Source organism: Sinocyclocheilus anshuiensis, unplaced genomic scaffold, assembly GCF_001515605.1.
Source record: "Sinocyclocheilus anshuiensis isolate Anshui unplaced genomic scaffold, SAMN03320099.WGS_v1.1 scaffold447, whole genome shotgun sequence".
Taxonomy (NCBI): Eukaryota; Metazoa; Chordata; class Actinopteri; order Cypriniformes; family Cyprinidae; genus Sinocyclocheilus; species Sinocyclocheilus anshuiensis.
In genome coordinates this window covers 3,639,077-3,660,236 of record NW_015552615.1, presented here as the reverse complement: position 1 = coordinate 3,660,236, position 21,160 = coordinate 3,639,077, and the positions used below count along the sequence as shown (strand labels likewise).

Below are 21,160 nucleotides of genomic sequence, written 5' to 3'. Positions count from 1 at the left end.
ATTGTGAAATATTATTATACTTTAATAATAACTGTTTTCTATTAGAATATTTTAAACTGTAATTTATTCCTGTGATGCAAAGATAAATTTTCAAATCATTACTCCAGTCTTCAGTGTCACATGATCCTTCAGAAATCATTCTAATATACTGATTTTCTGCTCAAGAAATATTTTTTTTTATTATTATCAATGTTGAAAGTATTTTGTACTCATTAATTTAGTGGAAACGGCTTTTTTTTTTGCTGAATAAAAAGTTCAAAAGAACAGCATTTATTTGAAGCAGAAGTTTTTGTAACATTACAAATTTATTTACTGTCACTTGATTAATTTAATGCGTCCTTGCTAAATAAAAGTAATGAATTATCATTTGAATAATGAATTTGAATAATAATTTGAATAAACTGATAAAGAACGATGAAAATGAATTTATATATATATATATATATATATATATATTATAATAATGATTAATAAATATCATATTAACGTGACATAAATATAAACATATAACGAGTCATACTCACATCTATGTAGTTGGCGTTTATGTAGTCAGAGTGGGGGTCTCCCTCCAGCAGTTGCAGCCGGACACGAGTGTGATCGTCTGTGGGGTCAAATATTCACAGAAGAGCCGGTCTAAAGTTACACATACACTTTAAAGGGGAGATACACATGCATGAGCTGCCCAGGAAACACAACTGTACTGTACTGCACAATGTCATTTACCCAAGCAGGAGTAATGTGTGTGAAACAATCACTTTCATACAGAAAAAAACGGTCAAACTCTACATGCATTTCTACTAATTTGCAGATTTATTTTTATTTTTTTTCACCAGGGTCAAGTACTTCAGGCACATTTGAGTTCAAAAACGAAAACCAGCATCTAATGAGTATGAGAACTATGCCAGCAATCTCCTTTAATAAAAGACAACACATTTAGTGTGATTTACCAATGGTACTGATGAAATGTGCTTTTTGAAAAGACCTGCAACCTTAGCGTAACTTCCTGCATAAGGAAGACAATTACGGTATTTTTAAAAAACATTTATAGTGATGGGGAACAATTTTCAAAAAAGTTCCTGTTTCTAAGCAACTCAAGTCTTGGGTGCCCCAAGTTCAGTATTGCACTCTGGGGAATTGACAATAAGAATCAGACCATTTTCCCATCCAATGAAGTGGATGTACAGTTGACCAGTGATGCAATTACTCCAGCACCGCCAATCTTCATCTTGTCTTCGCTATAAACACTGGACCTGCTAATGTTTAGCTCAGGCACTGCGTCTTTCCACCCTTGAAAGGTGAAGCTGCATGTCTTGGCAATTACGACGACACTTCTGGAAAAGGGGAAGAGGGTGGAAACGGAAAGAGAGGAGGGGTAAAGGAAAGGTCTGACACTAGCTCCGCAAACCCATATGGCGTTCTGCTTTGATCACATGGAGAATGCAAATGCGCCGTTGAGGCATGTCGACTCCAAGCCAGCGGATGTTCTCTGATGGCAGGCAGCTCCGCGGAATCCCTCCTGATTTCTCTCAGTCATTCCGTTTTTTTTTCGTTTCCGAGGAGACGCAGGTCCGTATCTGGAGCTGTAAGCGGGTCGTGAAGGTTGTTTACTCTCAGACAGCCCCTCCTTCCTGTCCAAACCTGCTGCGTTTCTTATTCTGTCTGCTCAAAATTCGCCAACTTATATTTTTTTAACTTCAGACTTTTTATTTGCTCCTTCTCTCTCGCTCACCTCACAAACATCTCAGCTGTCTCTCGCCGGCGCTTTGGTCTGTCGGCTGACCTCTCTGCCCCCCCGAAAGGGAACTTGCGCGAGGGAAGCAGAAAAGAGGGAAATGGAGGGATGTGGAAAGAGAGCGAGAGAAAGAGACGGGGCTAATTAGATACCACTGAGTCAGTTGTCATAACAGCAAGCGCTCGGCAGGGTTCTTCTCCACAGTGAGGGGCCAGACACAAAGCTCTAATTGGGAGAGAATGACCAGACTGCAGACGAGCGCCGTGATGCATGGGTACAGTAGTTCTGAGTCAGCCTGCAAAAATATCCCGATGTCTGGATGATCACATGTTTAGACACGTATGAGAGGTGTTACAGTGACATGATGATGAGTAGGGATCTTAATTCTGCACCGTTTGCACCACAGGCATGACTCAGTGATTCCTCACGTCATGCAGTTAAATGAGGATAGGTGTGCTATTACTTTTCTAAATATTGAGAGTTCCTTTTCTATGCTTAGAAAAGTTATAAAATTACAATGGCCACCTGAAATTGATTGGATGGCATGAAGAAATGTAATTATATAGAAGAAGCATCTGCAAACAAATTCTGCACTTTTTTTGCAAAAAAGCCATTTATGTCAGGACCACCATCGTCAAAGATGATTGACAATTAGCATACAGTTTGGAACTTGACTAACGTGACCTGCCAGAACTAACGCTACTCTTGATTTTTGCAATGACTTTCAAGGTCACCAAGATACTTTAGTGCCATGACATTCATTCATTTTTAAGTTCATCACAGTTTCCAAATACTTTCTAAGGCCATTGCATCTGTTATCGGCCTAATCATGCTGATGCAATCACTGAACAACAACAAAGCACAACAAGCGTTGTTAGGCTAAAATCTCAGACAATGGATTTCAGGTGTAGTGGTAACATTAAAAATCTCTTATTTTGCACCTCATCCTAAAGTAAATGAATCACAAAGAGAACAACTCGGTTCTTTTGTGTGCTTAAAAGTACAGCACCCTAAAAATGTCAGCAGTCTTGTAATCAGTGCTCTTAAGCCCGTGTCCTCGCCACTGCTCTTATATATAACCTCAGTGTGTTGTCAGCTGGCCCCAGTGCATTATACACCTAAACAGCCTATTAAATCCCTGCTCAGCAGAAAAGAGGTTCCTGTGTCAAATGGGCCGAGTGCTGTCGCACACACCTCGTGGCGTGAGAGTGAAACACTCTAATCCAGTTTAATTCATTTCCATCCGCTCTGGGATAAGACGCTTTGCTCATGAAGTCTACCTGAGAGGTTTTAGAAAGCAGCAGAAGTGTTTATGCGAATGCTTGAGCTTTGAGAGCTTGGTGTTAGGACAAGTGTCATCCTAATCTGAAACGGACTCATTTCGGAAGGTTCATTTGCACCAACGGCAATAAAAAGGATCTTTTCTAGCCACATACGCAAGGATTCTTATTAAAGAAATGAATTTCCATCTGTTCCATTCGCACCATTTTGTAAGGAAGTGATCCTATTAGTTTATATAACTAGCTAAAGGATAGAAACATCACTCTTTAGCATCTCAATTTGTTTCTCATAGACAGTAATGATATTAAATGGAGACTTTTGCTGGCCTTTTCTACTTCTTGAATGTTTACTTCCTTAGAAATCTCACAAAAGCTGTTCTTTAGCAATCAAAAGTGGAATTTCGATATCAATTCAAACATTTCTTATCATCAAAATTAAAAAGTCGATGCTTGAATAAAGCATAACAGAGTTCTCTGAGCTATGGAACAGCAACCTCTGAATATTGATGATGTCTAAATCCACTAATCTTTTTAATGTAAATGAAGTATGAATCTGATTAGGTGTTTATTCTCGGTTAAGAGCATTAATCGATGATGATAAACAAACAAACAGAAGCGAGAGTATAATACACTACACAGCTCATGTGAATGCTAATACTCCAGCTTTGGTCAACACATCAGAGGAGGGTTTTTTTCCCACAAAGACATCAAGGGAACCTGACGATTCTGGCAGCGCTACGTGAAGGGAATAAATGTCAGAATTTGAGGAGCTCAGAGAGAAGAAATGAGAAGGCGTCTTCATCCAGACACACAGATCCACGCATGCAGAGCACTTAAGAGAGCAAGACACGATCTCCTGTGTTTGGACTAATGAAGATGAACAACCTGGACATTTATTATTCAGCAGGTGCCTTACCTTGCATATTTTAACCCCAGATCCACAAAGGCATCGTAACTGGTTAAAATGAGTGACGTTTGGATAATGAGCCGATGTGTGCTGGTTATCCTTTGGGGGTTTCATCCCTCTTCATGGGATGATTGCGTGATGTTGGTGTTCGCTACATGAATTGCATCATGCGAGAGCTTTACTCAGTAACAGAACCGAATTCAGTTCATACAACATAAAGGAAAATTTCCTCTGCACTACAAGTAGAGTTAATAACAAAGTGACAACAAAAAAGAACACAAAATTAGATATTTTGAAGAACTTTGGGGTCCGAACAACATTGGGCCCTATTCACTGTGACACTAACACATTTTTCATATCTTTTTTGAAAGTCACACAGGGTTAGAATGACATGAAAGTGAGTAAATGATGACAGACCTTTTATTTTTGGGCGAACTATGCCTTTAACTATCCCACCTCATATTGGCAAATATTGAAGGCAACACTGCATGTATCCTTTGTGGATTAGGCAATCCCAGAATGCACCGTGACAAACTTTTGTGGTACTTACATTATAAGTACTAATAGGAAAACTACACTTTTTTTTTTTTGCTCATGAGAATAATGAAGATATATACTAATAAAATATTAATATATAAAAATAAAAGCTAATTGAAAACATTAATAGTAATAATAAAAATAATATTAAATAATAATGATGATGATGATGGTTGGAACAGAACTGTGATGCCAGTGACGCCTTAACTAAGTTTTGTTTCTGAGATCTGAGATTCATCTTTTCAGAGAATGTTCATAACTTTTATAAATTCCTGTAAAAATACTTTGATTTCAGGCAAGTACAGAGCTGCAATCTTGTTTGCTTTAACAAAGTCCTCTTAACATTCCATTACCAACCTTCCGCTGTTTCTCTTTCTGTTGTGTTCTCTGTGATGTCATTGTCCTCTGCTTTAGGATCAGACCCTAAGGTATGCTGTGACTCATCCGTTCCTATTCAAACCTGCTGCCAAAGCATTTCCTGCAATCTCAGTCCAAACAGACTACGCAAAGGGGCTCAACAGCATGCATCTGTCAAACGGCCTGCGCCAAATCATAGTAGGCTCACTGTCTGCACACACAAAATGTGCAGTGCTGGGGGGGCGCCCAGGACCAGGGTTGAGAAACACTGGTCTAAAGTCACAGTTACAAGCAAAGCAACACCCTATGCACCTGGTGTTAAATAAAGCCATCTCCCTTATCTCCATTTTTCACTATTTTTTCCACAAAAAAATGATCCTTTGTACTGATGAACAGCCTGATGGACAGTTTTCATTAGCAACTTGTATAATTAAATGGGTTTAACTAATAGCAAATTCATCATAATACCCGCTGGCCATCAGCGACTGACAGGCTATTTCATTTGGCCCAATGTTTCATCTCATTTTAAGAGCACCGTGACAGTGACAACTAAATGTTGTAGAAGAAATATAATGAAAACAACCAGATATCATTTAATGGTGCTATATTAGCAAAATAATTACCAAAGTCTATCATGGTACTCCCATGGCAATACCATATTAACATAATACCATGATTTGACATCTTCAAATGTATTCTTGGTGAAATAGATTGGTGTACCATGTTTATATGATATTTCCATGGTACATGGAAAAACTATGGTACTTTAAAATATACTGAAATTCAAGTACCATGGTATTTAAATGTACCGATGTAGTACCATGGTAGATTTTGGTACTTTTTTTGAATGAAGTGGTTCAGTACCGTGCAATACTGTGGATTTTCAATGTGATCTTACTTAGGAACTTGTAAACCATACATGAATATCAGGGCTCCAGACTACTATTTTTACTAGGAGCACTGTATACCCTGACTGAAAATTTTTAGGAGCACAAGCATAAGATTTAGGGGCACACCTTAAATCAGCCTGCAATGCAATCGTTCACATATTTTCCCCATTTTAACTGTATTACTGACAAATGCTTTGACAATAAATAGACAACTTATGTGCAGTATTCTTTTAATTTCAGAGGGATATGAAGAAAAATATATATGATATGAAAAAAATTACCATTGTTTTGCATTAATAAGTGCAGCTACTAATAATATTACATGTTCTTTTCTTGTTTATTTCATGGTTATACACATTTGACAGTAAAGAACTAAGCTCGAGTTGGGATGCTTATAATATCTATTTTATTAACAACAGTAATGTGCAAAATCGAATTTTTATGTAGAAAAGGTATATATTGTACTCTTATTAAATGTACCATTATTCTTCTATAGTCTTACATGGAACTGACCAACAACTTCAGTGATTATGTGTGATTTAGTCGCAAATTGAAGAAAATATTGTTTTTCAAAGCACTTTTTGATTTTTCTTACTTCATACACAAAAAAGAAATCACACAAAATCTGATTTCTTGAGGATTTGAGCCTAGTGATTTTATAATTGTTATTTTATCATTTCAAAATATAAAGGAAAAAGTATAAATTAATGTCTAATACGCCAACAAGTGCTCCTCTGTTGCCATCTACAGGTTATAATGGTGATTTGATGCATTTTATTTTTATTTTACAGAAGTGTTTGTTCATCACAGTGTATTTTGGTCATTCCATTGAAAATAACATTCAAATTGAATCATTTTGGAGCTTTAAAATGCTGGCAACCGTTGTGTGAAATGCTTGTAAGTCATTGAAAATTGCTTGAATTTCTCTCTCAAAAGGCTGTACAAACCCTGAAATTAATAATGTAATAACATTTGACTATTTCTAGCACAACACCATGGTTACAGTTAGTGTTACTGCTTCTTGTTTTCTACATCAGCACTGTTTGTTCTGTTTATAACAGAGAATTCTGTGCAGAATTTGAATGCATCTCACTAGATCTCACAGCAACTTTTATTAATTCTGCAGCAAATTCAAACACTTCTCACTGGATCTCGCAGTGCTGTGCATAACAGTGGTCGCGAAATCAACTTTGGTTCCCGAGTAAAGCTGTTCTGAGCTCGGACAAGTTTGTTTGCGTCGCGGTCTGAGTTGATAAACAGTCCGCGCTGCGCAGCTCAAATGAGTAGCGGGATTTTGTAACGCTTTTTTTTCGTTTGCCGTTTGATGTTTCTCATATCCAACAGAAATGGTAGCGTGAATTGAACAACGCGGTGGTCACGCCATTGCTACCGTGCAAAAAATGTACTCGCACCGGCAGAAAAAATGGTCGCAGCCTGGAGCCCTGAATATGCTGAAGCATATATAATAAGTATCATGATATTACCATCTGATACCTCACCGTAGCATAGTAATTTTTAAGCATAAAGAAAAATACATAGCCATTGTTGCGGTTGAGGAGTGAGGTGCAGTTTTCAAGGTGAAAGGAACCCACAATTTGACTTAAAAATGTAGTTTAAACACCATTTAGGATCCTTGTTGTTTCAGTACTCACAAGCGATGATGTTGCCGTAGCGATTCTTGTTACGGTTTTCATCCTTCTTGGCAGTTTCCCATGGTGCCGTTTGTCCCTCAGCCAGACCCTGGAATCAAATCAAGAATATTTTTTAACATGTTCATCCATTACAGAGACTGCTTTCACACATATACCTAGGGCTATACATATATTTTTTTGATAGCTAAAAGACATACAAGTTAAACTTTTCACACTTTGATATGCTTTTCTGAAATAGTTAGGTGTCTCTTTTCCCTTGATATCACTGAAAGACTCTTGTGTTTGGAAGAGTCTGGTAATTGTAGACTCATCCTTTAGCCTTGGGGCAGAGACAAGACTCTGAAATGTCAGACAAGAGCGCTGAATGGTGGCCACTTAAAGCCGTAGTGCAATCTTCATCCTGTCCAGCACACACAAGACAAGCCATTTACGGTGACAGATCTAGAGAAACAATGGTGGTCTGCAAAGTGTCTGCATTAAAGAAAGACTTCATGGACAAAGTGATTCAAAACAAGCACATTTTAAAGATGAATTGGAGGGGTGATGGCACAATTTAGTGAAGGTCTATCTTTAAAATACGTCTCTGTGAAAGAACAGCAACAGAGAATCGACTGAGAGATAAAAGTTCATTCACAGACCTCATGATGTGTCTTTTCTACTTGCATGTGAAGACATTGCACATTGTTACCATAAAGTGACCTCTAATAATAATTAGTGCAATTGAATCATGTCAGTTCAAAGTATAATTAAAAGTTCAGTGTTTAGCAGTGTTGTTAAGTTCTCATATGGTTCTGGGGTAGAAACTCTTCTTAAATCTTATGCAATAGACCTGAATTTCATGTTAGATGATCCAAAATGTTGGATAGTTCACTAGAGGGTTTTTACAATGCATACCGTTATTGACATGAGCTCGCACATTGAGTAAAAAAAATTCATTACCAGTTTATATAAGTAAGGTTTAACAAAAGGTAAATTGATCATAATTAGGGTTGGGAACCGATAATCGGTTCTTATTCAGAACCGGTTCTGTTTTTTTTAAATAACTTTTTTTTTTAAACCGTGAGCAATTTCTAAGTTTCGCACGCAGCTCCTGCCGCCACTAAATTACATTATATTTGTCCCATATTGTCATTAATATACATACTGACTTCTACTTGGACCACTAAATAAATAGACTGCTATTGTTATGTAAGTATGAGGGTTAGATTATTTAGTGTACAGGTCATTTCAAGAGTGATAAACAAAGTGATAGAAAATATTTTCATGCATTTGAAATGTTTAAAAATGTGGAAACCACTCATTGCATCACACCATCTCCTGACTGCATTATTATTTGTAAAATAGGGGCTTTATGCAGTGTGTGTATACATGGTTATAAGTATAATATTTCATTAATTTAGGGAAATGAACAAGTGTCTTAGCCCTCAAGGGACTATTTGGCCAACCAGCTTATTCCTGCTTGAAAAGCAAAATGTTATTGATAGTGTAAAAACATCAACTTTGAAGCACATGCATTACTCAACATTATTTACTACCTTTCAGCAACACTACATTCAATTAAGGTTAAACAGTAAAAAAAAAAAAAAGTTCATTTAAATGGAACCGGAATCGGAACTGGAATCGTTAGGCAAAACTGGAACCGGAATCGGAACAGGATAATTTCTAACGATACCCAACCCTAATCATAATACCAGCTTGCTATCAGCGAATGACAGGCTACTTCATTCATTCATTGTTTCATCTACTTTTAACAATCACAACTCTATCTTTTAGGAAAATATAATGTCAATAACTAGATATCACATAATGAATTGTATCTATTGCATAAATTGAATTCCATCCATCCATCCAGTATTGCTTTTTGGTACCTCTATTGATGTAGCAGCATTAATCAATGTACCAAAAAGCAATACCATATGAATGGATGGATAGAAAAAAATTATAATAAAAAGGTAAAAAAGTGAATAAATAAATAACCAACCAAACAAACCAATAATAATAATTATATATATATATATATATAAAAATTAAAAGTATTATTGAAAAAATAAAATGTGTTCCATCATGCAGAAGAACTACATGCAGAAGATTTTAACTAATTGACTGTTCTGGTTGGGTGAATCAATCAGCATCAGAAAGGGTCATATATGTACAAGAACTGTTTTTCTCTCCCAAGGCTGTACAGTGCATTCCATCTGGAACTAGTGAAGCACAGAAGCCTGAACATACAGACCGTATCATCTCTGCTGTACTGTTCCTTCACGTGCATTAAACGTGATCTGGCACCTGTGAAAATCGAAACTTCACAAAGCCTCATTTTTGTTGAATTGCTCTTTCATGTGTGAATTAAACATGATCTGGCAACCCTTCCAATAAATCAGTGACATTCATTCATGCACAGGGATGCTGGGATCTGGCAACTCTGCCCATGTTCTCATTATTATCACGGTACAGTCAAGGTAACTGAGTCAGTTATAGCAAAACTCTCTGTTTGCCTGACAGAATGTGATGCTAAAACTGTTTGAGGGCTTCTTAATGATACATTTTGAGACATCCAGAGAGAATCGCTACACAAAAAGCCTTAAACTTCTGTCTTCTGGCAGTGAGCTAACCTTATTCTTCATTTGTTCTGTACCGGATTCCTCATCCACCCTCCAAAAATGTCCTCACTGGACCCTCTCTCTCGTCTTCTGATCTTGTTTTTGATACTATTAATACTTTAGAGAAGTGATGAGGAGACAGTGAAGAATAAAACGAGGCATGTGTGTGTGTGTGTGTGTGTGTGTGTGTGTGTGTGTGTGTGTGGACACAAAGACAGCAGAGACACTGTCAGACATCTTCCTACCTCACACTAACAAACAATTCAGCTACACTTCTACTCTTCATCACTTTGTTATTTTGTTATCTAATGCAGTGTCCAAATACTTTATGGGGCCACTGTAACCTTCTCCATATTTATACGTACCATTAACTTCTCGTTGTTTCTTCTCTCTTTAACGTGAGCACAGATGTAGGATCACACATCTGGCAGGCTGAGATTAATGATGCGATTGTGCTGACATACGCACACAGGTGGCCATCATCAGCTTTTCCCAACATGATCATATCTGCATCACTCACTCCCTGTCCATCATATCTCATCTATCTTCATTCCTTCTCAACTCTATTCGTTTGTTCTACTTTACGTGTCATGTAAAATTAGAGGTGCAAGACACAATAATGCCCTAAAAAAATGAATACTATCAAGTGAGAAATATGACATTGTTTATTATTAAGTATTTGCATTTATTTGACTATTTTAATAATCATATAAGTCATTTTTCACATCGCTTACCAGCATATATCTATAAATTGTGAAAATAACTTAAACATAAACAATTAAATGTATGAACATTGTTTAAACATACAAAGTGTGAAACAAACACGATTCAGTTCAAATGTATGAGATTTAAACAAAATATAGTTATCGATGATAAATATATAAATCTGATTACTGTTTATTTAAAACATTCAGTTTATTAGTACTGCTTTATAAATCTCATTCTTGTTTCATTTACGTATAACTGACAAATATGCATCAAATTAAGTTGTTGTGACTGATGCATCACATAGATGTTTAGGAAAATTATATGGTATTACAGCCACTTTTTAAATATTAAAAAAAAAATGTAATTATTAAATTAAATACTTTTTTTAATTAAAAATATTTAATTTAATACTTTAATTTAATTTAATTTAATTAAAATAACTTAAAATTTTTAAATTAAATTAAAATATTACATTAAATCAGTCAGATTGTCTACTGATGAACAAGTCCAGATCTGAAGCATTTTATGACACATATCTTCACGTGAGTGTATTTTAATTTATTAGCTGATTAGCTTGATACTCCATTTGATGTGTGTGTGTGTGTGTGTGTGTGTGTGTGTGTGTGTGGACACAAAGACAGCAGAGACACTGTCAGACATCTTCCTACCTCACACTAACAAACAATTCAGCTACACTTCTACTCTTCATCACTTTGTTATTTTGTTATCTAATGCAGTGTCCAAATACTTTATGGGGCCACTGTAACCTTCTCCATATTTATACGTACCATTAACTTCTCGTTGTTTCTTCTCTCTTTAACGTGAGCACAGATGTAGGATCACACATCTGGCAGGCTGAGATTAATGATGCGATTGTGCTGACATACGCACACAGGTGGCCATCATCAGCTTTTCCCAACATGATCATATCTGCATCACTCACTCCCTGTCCATCATATCTCATCTATCTTCATTCCTTCTCAACTCTATTCGTTTGTTCTACTTTACGTGTCATGTAAAATTAGAGGTGCAAGACACAATAATGCCCTAAAAAAATGAATACTATCAAGTGAGAAATATGACATTGTTTATTATTAAGTATTTGCATTTATTTGACTATTTTAATAATCATATAAGTCATTTTTCACATCGCTTACCAGCATATATCTATAAATTGTGAAAATAACTTAAACATAAACAATTAAATGTATGAACATTGTTTAAACATACAAAGTGTGAAACAAACACGATTCAGTTCAAATGTATGAGATTTAAACAAAATATAGTTATCGATGATAAATATATAAATCTGATTACTGTTTATTTAAAACATTCAGTTTATTAGTACTGCTTTATAAATCTCATTCTTGTTTCATTTACGTATAACTGACAAATATGCATCAAATTAAGTTGTTGTGACTGATGCATCACATAGATGTTTAGGAAAATTATATGGTATTACAGCCACTTTTTAAATATTAAAAAAAAAATGTAATTATTAAATTAAATACTTTTTTTAATTAAAAATATTTAATTTAATACTTTAATTTAATTTAATTTAATTAAAATAACTTAAAATTTTTAAATTAAATTAAAATATTACATTAAATCAGTCAGATTGTCTACTGATGAACAAGTCCAGATCTGAAGCATTTTATGACACATATCTTCACGTGAGTGTATTTTAATTTATTAGCTGATTAGCTTGATACTCCATTTGAAAGAGTTAAAAAGCTAAAAACGTTCAATTATTGGGCACTAGTAACATTAAAATCTCATTTGCAGTAAAAACCACCTCCGAATTCACAGTAAAACGTGCATTATGGGAAACGCAGCATTTGCCCCTAATGTGCTCTCGCTCATATCAGCCAGTCACAAGCCAGTAAGCAAACACTCCATTCAACTCAATGTAAATGTATTGAGTTTCTCCTCCTTCACCGCATATTAGGAAAAATGACTTATTTTCAGCGGCAAGGATAGAGATGGGCTGATGCAAAATGCTGCCAACTTCATTTGCAGGCAGACTTGTGAGGCAAATCAGGTTAGAAGAGAGAGGCGATAACAAAAAGGTGTTATAAAAACGTCTGCCTTGATGAATGACCCTTTAAACATGGAGGCACAGGCTCTGGTGCTATCAGACTGCCTATGACAGGAATGAGCTGCCAGCCACACATCGATCTCATGTTTACCTCAACACTTCAGATGGCCTAGAGCAGCCTATACAGCTGAGCATTCAGCACTGCTGAAATTAAGCTAGGCCTAGCCTAACTCTTCAAGTGATCCTGTTAAGAGAGTAAAAGAGGAGGTTAGGACAGACCTCTGTAACATCTAGATCTCCTTCAGGCTTGGTGCGGAGCTGCATTATCCTATTTCCATCATTCACAATGGTAATTTTGAACACAAATTGGACAAAATAGATACTACAGAACATGCACATCAATTTGTTATACTATTCTCCGAATAGTAAATCAGAAGTATGACAGACATAACTATGAGTCATTCTTTATAAATGAGAGTCCCGTCTTTAAAAGTGCAATCTTTGCCCTTTTAAACATGCCTTCAATCCAGGTGATTGAAAATTTGGAAGCAGAGCATCCTTCCTCTCTAATTCACTGATGTCTCTTGTTGCCAGAGCCATTCATCAAGGCCCTGTCTGAATACACAATAATATGCCAAATATGATTCATACTTGCTCTCAAGCAAAGTTCTCTGCTGAATGTTTACACAATCCTCTCCTTTGATAGCCTACTTAAGAGTATTCCTACATTAGTGAGCAAAGAGCTGTGCAGAATAACTGATTAAAGACCAGATTCCATATAAGAATTCTGAATAAGATGTTTACAAGCCGAAATATTCAGAACATACCATCACTGCTTAGCCATCACAAATAATCTTGAAGTATAATCATACTACAGTAGCTACTACATGCAAACCACATCTCTCATCTAGGGGGGATCAAGAATATTTTAAATATTTATTTACAGACAGATTGGCCAAAAATGCTAAATTGGCATCATATTGTACTCACCCTCAAACCTTTTTTGTCTGTTGGTCACACAAAAATGCACCAATAATGACTAATAGAAATTGAATTTGAAGCAGATAGAAAACAGTTTGAAATTGAAGTAATATTTCACAATTTTTCTTTACTCTTTTCACTGCATATTTGATCAAATAAATGCAGCCTTGGTGAGCATAAGAAACTTCATTTGAAAACATTAAAAAATCAGAATGATTCCAAACTCTACTTTAGCTCAATATCTACTTTTAGGGTACTTTTAAGGTGTTTTTTCCCCTTAAAAGTTCCAGTCCGCATTCATTTTAATCGCAAGGACAAGTGCAGCCAGCACATTCTTTCAAAAATGTCAAACTTGTGTTGCACAGAAGAAAGAAAGGGTTTGGAACAACATAAGGGTGAGTAAATGATGACAGAATTGTCATTTTTGGAGGGTGAATGATCCCTTTAATGAAAACAAATCACAAAGTGAAGTTGGAACTCATTACTAGAGGAAAAATAAATGCCCTTATCAAAAGTTAATTTCATATCTCTCTTTTGTTGGCAGCATCTTTCCTCTAGCGCTATTCAAACAAAATATCAGAGCCACAACGATGCCAGTGTGGGATTTCTCAATCATAAAACACTTCACCCTACTACAACATCTGTACCTTAAAAACAGAGAACAATAAGATGCATGCACAAAAAACGTCAACGGATGTAATTTCTATGTTGCTGACCTTCGTGAACAAGCAAAAAGGAGTTCTTTATTTGTATTATTAAAGCGAGCGGATCGTATATGGGGACGGCAGAGATAAGTGAGCCTTCAAACCCGAGGTTAGCATGCTTTTTTAAAATCTAGAATAAGACATGCTATTGACACAAAGGTCTTTGCATATTCTTACCAATGAAGGTTTAGACAGGGAAAGATAATTGGTTTTATTGTCACGGGGGTGTTGACCTTCTGTGGCCCACTGTGTGGGCAGATTTTTCCAGTAGCGCATCGTATCTCACGTAACCTTTTCTGAACAAAATGCCAGCATGTTATCGAGATGCTTCTTTTAATAAGCACAGACGCACTTTAATTAGTTATTCAAATGTGTTTAAGAAATAAAATAACGTGAAAAAAACTAGCAAAAAAAATTAATAATATTATTGAATGATAAAAAAAAAAAAGATACCTGACATTTGAATAACCCCCTCAATAAAACAGTTTTAAGATTCATTTCACATCATGTTTGGGCTTACTGTGCATACAGAGGCAAAAACAAATTTCATAGCTGCACGGCTGTCGTAATTACTGCAGAGAGGCTTGATCTAACATACTTTTACAAATTTAGTACACTAAAAAGTAAGCAAATGATATTGAGAGCTACAGTAAAGACGGCTTCATTTATTAAATGCAGCAAACAAATCAGCGTCAATATTCTTTTATATTGGGTAAAAGGGTCTTTTTAGGGTCAAGTCATTTTTATGTAAAGCACTTTGAATTACCATTGTGTAAGAAATGTGCTTATATAAATAAACTTGCCTTGCCATATTAAAAGTTTCATTCTTATTGACGTCAGTCACTCAAGCTCAAGATTTCTTACCTCGTACTCCTCTTTAAAGCCGTAACCCTGCCCACACTTCATCTGAGTGATGTGCTGGAGCAAGTCTGCCACTCTGATGGCCGGTTGGAACTGGCCGGCCTGGTAGGACATCTCCACCGACTCACAGCCTCCATATGGGTACGTCTGGATGGTCATTGAGGGCTGGGACATCTCACTGTGGCTGCCATCTGTGGAGGAACAATTCACAATCCTTGAGTAACCATCACAATGTCCAATCGTCAGCTGGAAGGCTGCTGCTTTCACACCAAACAAGGCAAGCAAGGCAGAAAACTCTGGGTTGCACTTTCCTATATTTATGGCATAAAAGTAATGGAACGTAATGGACTCTTCCAGTCCTGGTAATTTTACAAAAAAAATTCTTTGTTCTGTAGCGTATAGTTTCCACTGTGCAGCATGTTTAATTTACAGTTTACCCAGAAATGGCATAATTCATTTCAACAACTGTTGGATTCACAATCTCCCACGTATATTACAATCTATCAATGTAAAAGTCTCGGGCAAAAATGGAAACACTAGAAGACTGTGCGTTTTTATTCAATAATTTACAACCTACACTCTTAAAAATAAAGGTGCTTCACGATGCCATAGAAGAACCTTTTTGTCTAAATGGTTCCATAAAGAACCTTTAACATCTGCAGAACCTTTCTGTTTCACAAAAGGTTCTTTGTGGCGAAAGAAGGTTCTTCAGATTACAAAAACGCAAGAAAGAGATGGTTCTTTAAAGAACCTTTGACTGAATGGTTCTTTGTGGAACCAAAAATGGTTCTTCTATGGCAGTGGTGCCCAACCCTGCTCCTGGCGATCGACTGTCCTGCAAAGTTTAGCTCCAACTCTAATCAAAGACACCTGCCTTTAATGTTTAAGTGATCCTGAAGACCCTAATTAGTTGCTTCAGGTGTGTTTGATTAGGGTTGGAGCTGAACTTTGCAGGACAGTCGATCGCCAGGAGCAGGGTTGGGCACCCCTGTTCTATGGCATCGCTTGAAGAACCTTTTGAAGCACCTTTATTTTTAAGAGTGTAGGCAGGTTGAACTGCTATAACGAATAGTGCATATCTATTTCAGACCATCTAAAGATTAAATTGGATTCTTCTAAATTTTTCCCACTGCTACTAATATTATCAATATTTAAATGACAAACTCAGCCTGTATAAAAAAATACATAAAAGTGTAAATATACATTTTAAATGTATTAAAAATGTAATGGCCATCTCCCCCATCCAATATATAAATGAACCCTTTCAGTTGAAAGAAGTCTTTTTTTTGCTTTAAAATAACCATATTTAACAATGTAATTTATTACTGTGATGGTAAAGCTGACTTTTCAGAAGTCTTTAGCATCACATGATCCTTCAGTAATCATTCTAATATGCTAATATTACAATAGAAAACAGTTCTTTCAAATTGTAATACAGAAAACACATTTTTGAATTGATTTGATTGATTTTAAATGTAAATACTTAATTTCATATAACTTTTAGGAGTATGCTAGCATAAAGATGAGCTCAAAGCAAACAGACGTGAATAAAATTTGATGGGAACTAGCCAACCACACCACACAGATACTACATAATCTGTAGAAGCGCTCAGAAAATGACAAAGAAAACACAAATATTTGCAGTCTAGGATATCATGTTGCTCTCAAAAAAGCACAGCTTTGTTTACTGTGCACTAATACCTCTCAATCAAGACCAAACCCCTGAAAGCTCGGCTAAGACCTCAACTAGTGAGCTATCTGAGCGCCATTCAATCCCAGCTCACTGCAGACTTCAGTTATGCATGATAATATACTGAGACGCAGACAGCCCATCCTTGCAAACTCTTTTATTAGAATAAGACTGGGAAGTAGTTTATTGATGTTAATGAGTTCATTAACTAGAGGAATGGGGGAAGCAAATGACAGAGATTTTTTTCATATGGCCTCCTTTAACCGGCTAAAGCATCATTCAGATGCATAGAGGAATGGAATATTACTCAACAAATTATTAATGTGGCTATTTGCATCTTAATCGCCTTGAAAATTCATTATACACTTAACGTAATTCTGGGGCTAAAAAATGTATAATCCACACCAAACATCTATGCTTTCGACACGGCGAAATACAAGTAATTTTGCATGACGTGTTAGCACCGTAGCAACTTTAGCGCCAGAAGGAAAAAGTTGAAAGTATTAGCGGCGACAATGTATAATGAAGAAAACAATTATGCCACAATCTTAGCCTCAGGAGGGTCTTTTTAAAAGGCACAAAAAGTAACTAGCAAAGAGATGCTGAGACTGCTCAATGAATCTGAACAGGTTACAACCAGCACACAAAACATCATTTGGATCTGACTGAACGGCAAACAGTTTTGGTTCCCACTGACTTCCAATGTATGGACAAAAATACAAAGGAAGTCAATGGGAACTGAACCTGTTTGGTTGCCAACATTCTTCAAAATACCTTCTTTTACGTTCCGCAGAAGAAAAAAGTCATAAAGGTTTTGAACGATATGACTAAATGAGTTTTCATTTTTGGGTGAACTATTCCTTTTTTTTTTTACCGATATTTACACTTTTTTAACAATACATCATTCCGAGACGGTATAAGCCAACAATTAAAGCCAACAGTCAATGAAAAGCATAACATGTTAAGCTGGATCTTTAGACACAGACTGCAAAAAAAATAAATACAAATCTAATCAAATATATGCTCCTAAAAACTTTAGTTCTAAAACAAAATTTTGTGCAAAAAGTAATGATATTTGAATACTACATGTCATGATATTTGGACTAGGCAAATTCATGGTGCAAAAAAATGTGCGTATGACTCATGCCAACATACAAACACTAAAAGAGAAAAAAGAGTGTGCGATAGAGAAGTATACACTAGAGACTCTAAGGTCTCTCAATTTACTGCCCCACCCTCTGCCTTTCCCCTTCCCTCTATCATTATCAATTTTTTCATAATTAATTATTCATGTGTTTTTGTCTCAGCAGCATGGAGCGAATCCCAAAGTGGCGGCCCAGCGGGTGTATTATGTTGTTAAAACGACGCGTCTGCCTCATCCAACCCAGAGAAATATCGAAGAGCTCCTGCTCTACAAACGAAAGGTCAACTGCACATTTTAGGTGACCTCATATAGGAGACTGTTATGAAGATTATGGATAAACGTTTAGATTTCGTTTAGACGTTTAGATCTTCAGGATGATGAGTTCTGACAGTTATGAGTTGATAAAAAGAAGAGTACAGTTCATAAATAAATTATACTGAACCATTAGCAGATTTTACTGTGAGGTCCTATGGGATACGTTCAGTCCTACATACACCTGAGGATGAAGGTAATATAAAAACATGACTGAAAAACCATACGGAAAAACAATATGAATACTGAACTAGATTTTGGTATGTCCTTCCTTAAAGGTGAAATGTGTATTTATTGTACCAAACAGTAACAGTAACACATCTTTAATTGTGTAAATGTGGTAAGTTATAAATAAATAAATACTATAATACATTTCTGATTTATATCTGCATGGGTAACCAATATCCATGTGCATTGCTTTAATTTTTCTGATAATATTTAGCTAGACATGATTCATACAGGCCAATAATGTATTTAGAGTTGACTCCTCTATACAAAATCTCTGCCACGTCTAAAACTTTTTCTAATATATTGCACATCTGCACATTCATATCTTCTGTTTCTAACACAATGTTCTCTCTGTATTGCTTGTAGGTGCAAAAAATAGGTTTTAAATGATAAAACAAATGCATGTATTGGACTATTATTAAGCATACTGTAGTTCATGTCATATATTGAGTGAAAGAGAGAGAAAGATGTATGCCAAGTAACTATTCTCCTTACCGAGGTAATTTTCTCATTTCGGCCTTGTTCCGTTCCATAATGGCTTCTTTCATTTGAGCATGAACTCTTTGTGGCCATCGCATTATGTGCATTCAGATGATTAGAGCTAAAATCACATTAAAGCTCAATTATCGGCATGCACTGTTACATTATGATCACCTACTATGGTGTTTGCCATTAACAATAATTACCTGACAAGTCACAATAAAGCACAGGTGACTAAATAATGATATTGTAATTACTTTCAAATGTCATATGTGAATGGCTCTCGTGTGGGTATATGGAGGAAAATAAATGTGATATAAAAAAACCTCTGAACAAATGTGTGTATATGTAGAAAGTGCTGTCAAGGTAAAATAAATTAAAGTCATTAGAATTATTAGCAAAGTATTATAATAAACATTAGCACAGGCATTGTTGCAGTGTATAAAACATGCTTCGCTATGTCAAGCTTTTTGTCCTCGGCTACAGAATTTAAAAAGTAATCTGTAAGGAGTTTGTTTAAATACACCACCATTCAAAATTTTGGGGTCAGTATGATATTTCTATGTAAGAAAATTATACTTTTATTCAGCAAGGACACATTCAAGTGATCAAAAGTGATAGTGAAGCATATATAATGTTACAAAAGATTTCTATTTCAAATAAATGCTGTTCTTTTTAACTTTCTATCACGGTTTCCAGCTAATAATTCAGCTTTGCATCACAGGAATAAAATGCATTTGAAAATATATTAAAATAGTTAATATTTTCGATTGAATGCAGCATTGATCAGCATAAGAGATTTCTTCCAAAAACATTTAACAATATCCTACAGTTCAACTTTGAAACTTATATATGATTTCTTTTCTTTATTTAAACAGTATATTAAATTTATTTTTACTTTTTTAAATGATTAGGCTCATTGATTTTGCCTGTAGGACAATAAAATGGGCAAAATAAATAAATAAATACCATAGTATAAAAAATTATGATAGATTTTTCACAGAGCCATATCAAAGATATTACTTTCTTACTTAAACAGTAAGTAACCACCTAGCAACTATGCAGCAACACCCACAGCAGACTGTAGAAATGTGACACTGAGTTTTCACCACTTACTGTATTATTACTATTACTTTACTATTACTATATGTAAAGGTTGCTGCCGCGTGTTTTGAGTTGAAGCTCCGTCAAGTTAATTATTTATCGTCTATTTTTCCATTTTAAAATCAATTTTATACACCATCATTTTCGTTTCTATAACGTGTGAATATATCCCCCATTGTATTCTACAACAAAAACAATCGGAGCACCTTGTTATCACTAGTTTTATTTTGATTTGCCGAGTCCACTTCTAGCTTATAGAGCGTTAGCATCGCTAGCGCGGTTGCCGCTAATCTTATCTTATCTTATATCACTATATTGGTCTAAATGAGTCTACTCCACCAAGCTACTGTCATAAGCATGAGCCCCGTCAGACTGGTCGTGGCGGCGGTGTTGCAACAATATATAGTGATATTCTCAATGTTACTCAGAAAACAGGATAAAGGTTTAACTCATTCGAAATACTTCTACTTAACATTACATTGTCAGATGTGCAAAAGAAATCTCTCCTATCTCTTGCTCTGGCTACTGTTTATAGACCGCCAGGGCCGTATAATAAATGATGCGTTAGGACTTGTGTTTTCAGACTTAATGAACTCTTTTGGAGTCAAGCAAAACATAACCAGACCCACTCATAATTTTAATCGTACACTAGATTTAATTATATCGCATGGAATTGATCTTAATGATCTAGATATATTACCTCAAAGTGACAATGTTACTGACCACTACCTTGTATTGTGCATGCTGCCTATTACTGATATTAACTATATGGCTCCGCGTTATCATCCGGGTATAGATATATTTTTCCAACCACCAAAGATAGATTCACAAATAAAGTGCCTGATTTATCTCAACTGCTCTCTGTACCCATAAATACACATGAACTAGGGCTGGGCGATATGTCAAAAATATCTTATCGATAATCGCCTTTAAAAATATCGCGATATCCGATAAT

General features: G+C 35.7%; 1 protein-coding gene across 12 annotated transcripts in view; it reads right to left on the bottom strand.

The window, feature by feature from the left end:
• The window catches only part of ptprt (protein tyrosine phosphatase receptor type T), a 280,622-nt gene that overhangs the window by 35,578 nt on the left and 223,884 nt on the right, over positions 1 to 21,160 (bottom strand). For 9 of the 12 annotated variants that reach the window (XM_016457210.1, XM_016457213.1, XM_016457215.1 and 6 more), the window contains 3 exons: positions 15,251 to 15,438; positions 7,356 to 7,443; positions 525 to 610 (listed from right to left, as the gene is read on the bottom strand). In XM_016457210.1, the coding sequence (XP_016312696.1) occupies positions 525 to 610; positions 7,356 to 7,443; positions 15,251 to 15,438 (362 nt within the window). The remainder of the gene's footprint in view (positions 1 to 524; positions 611 to 7,355; positions 7,444 to 15,250; positions 15,439 to 21,160) is intronic. The other 3 variants (XM_016457211.1, XM_016457221.1, XM_016457222.1) reach the window with 1 other exon arrangement.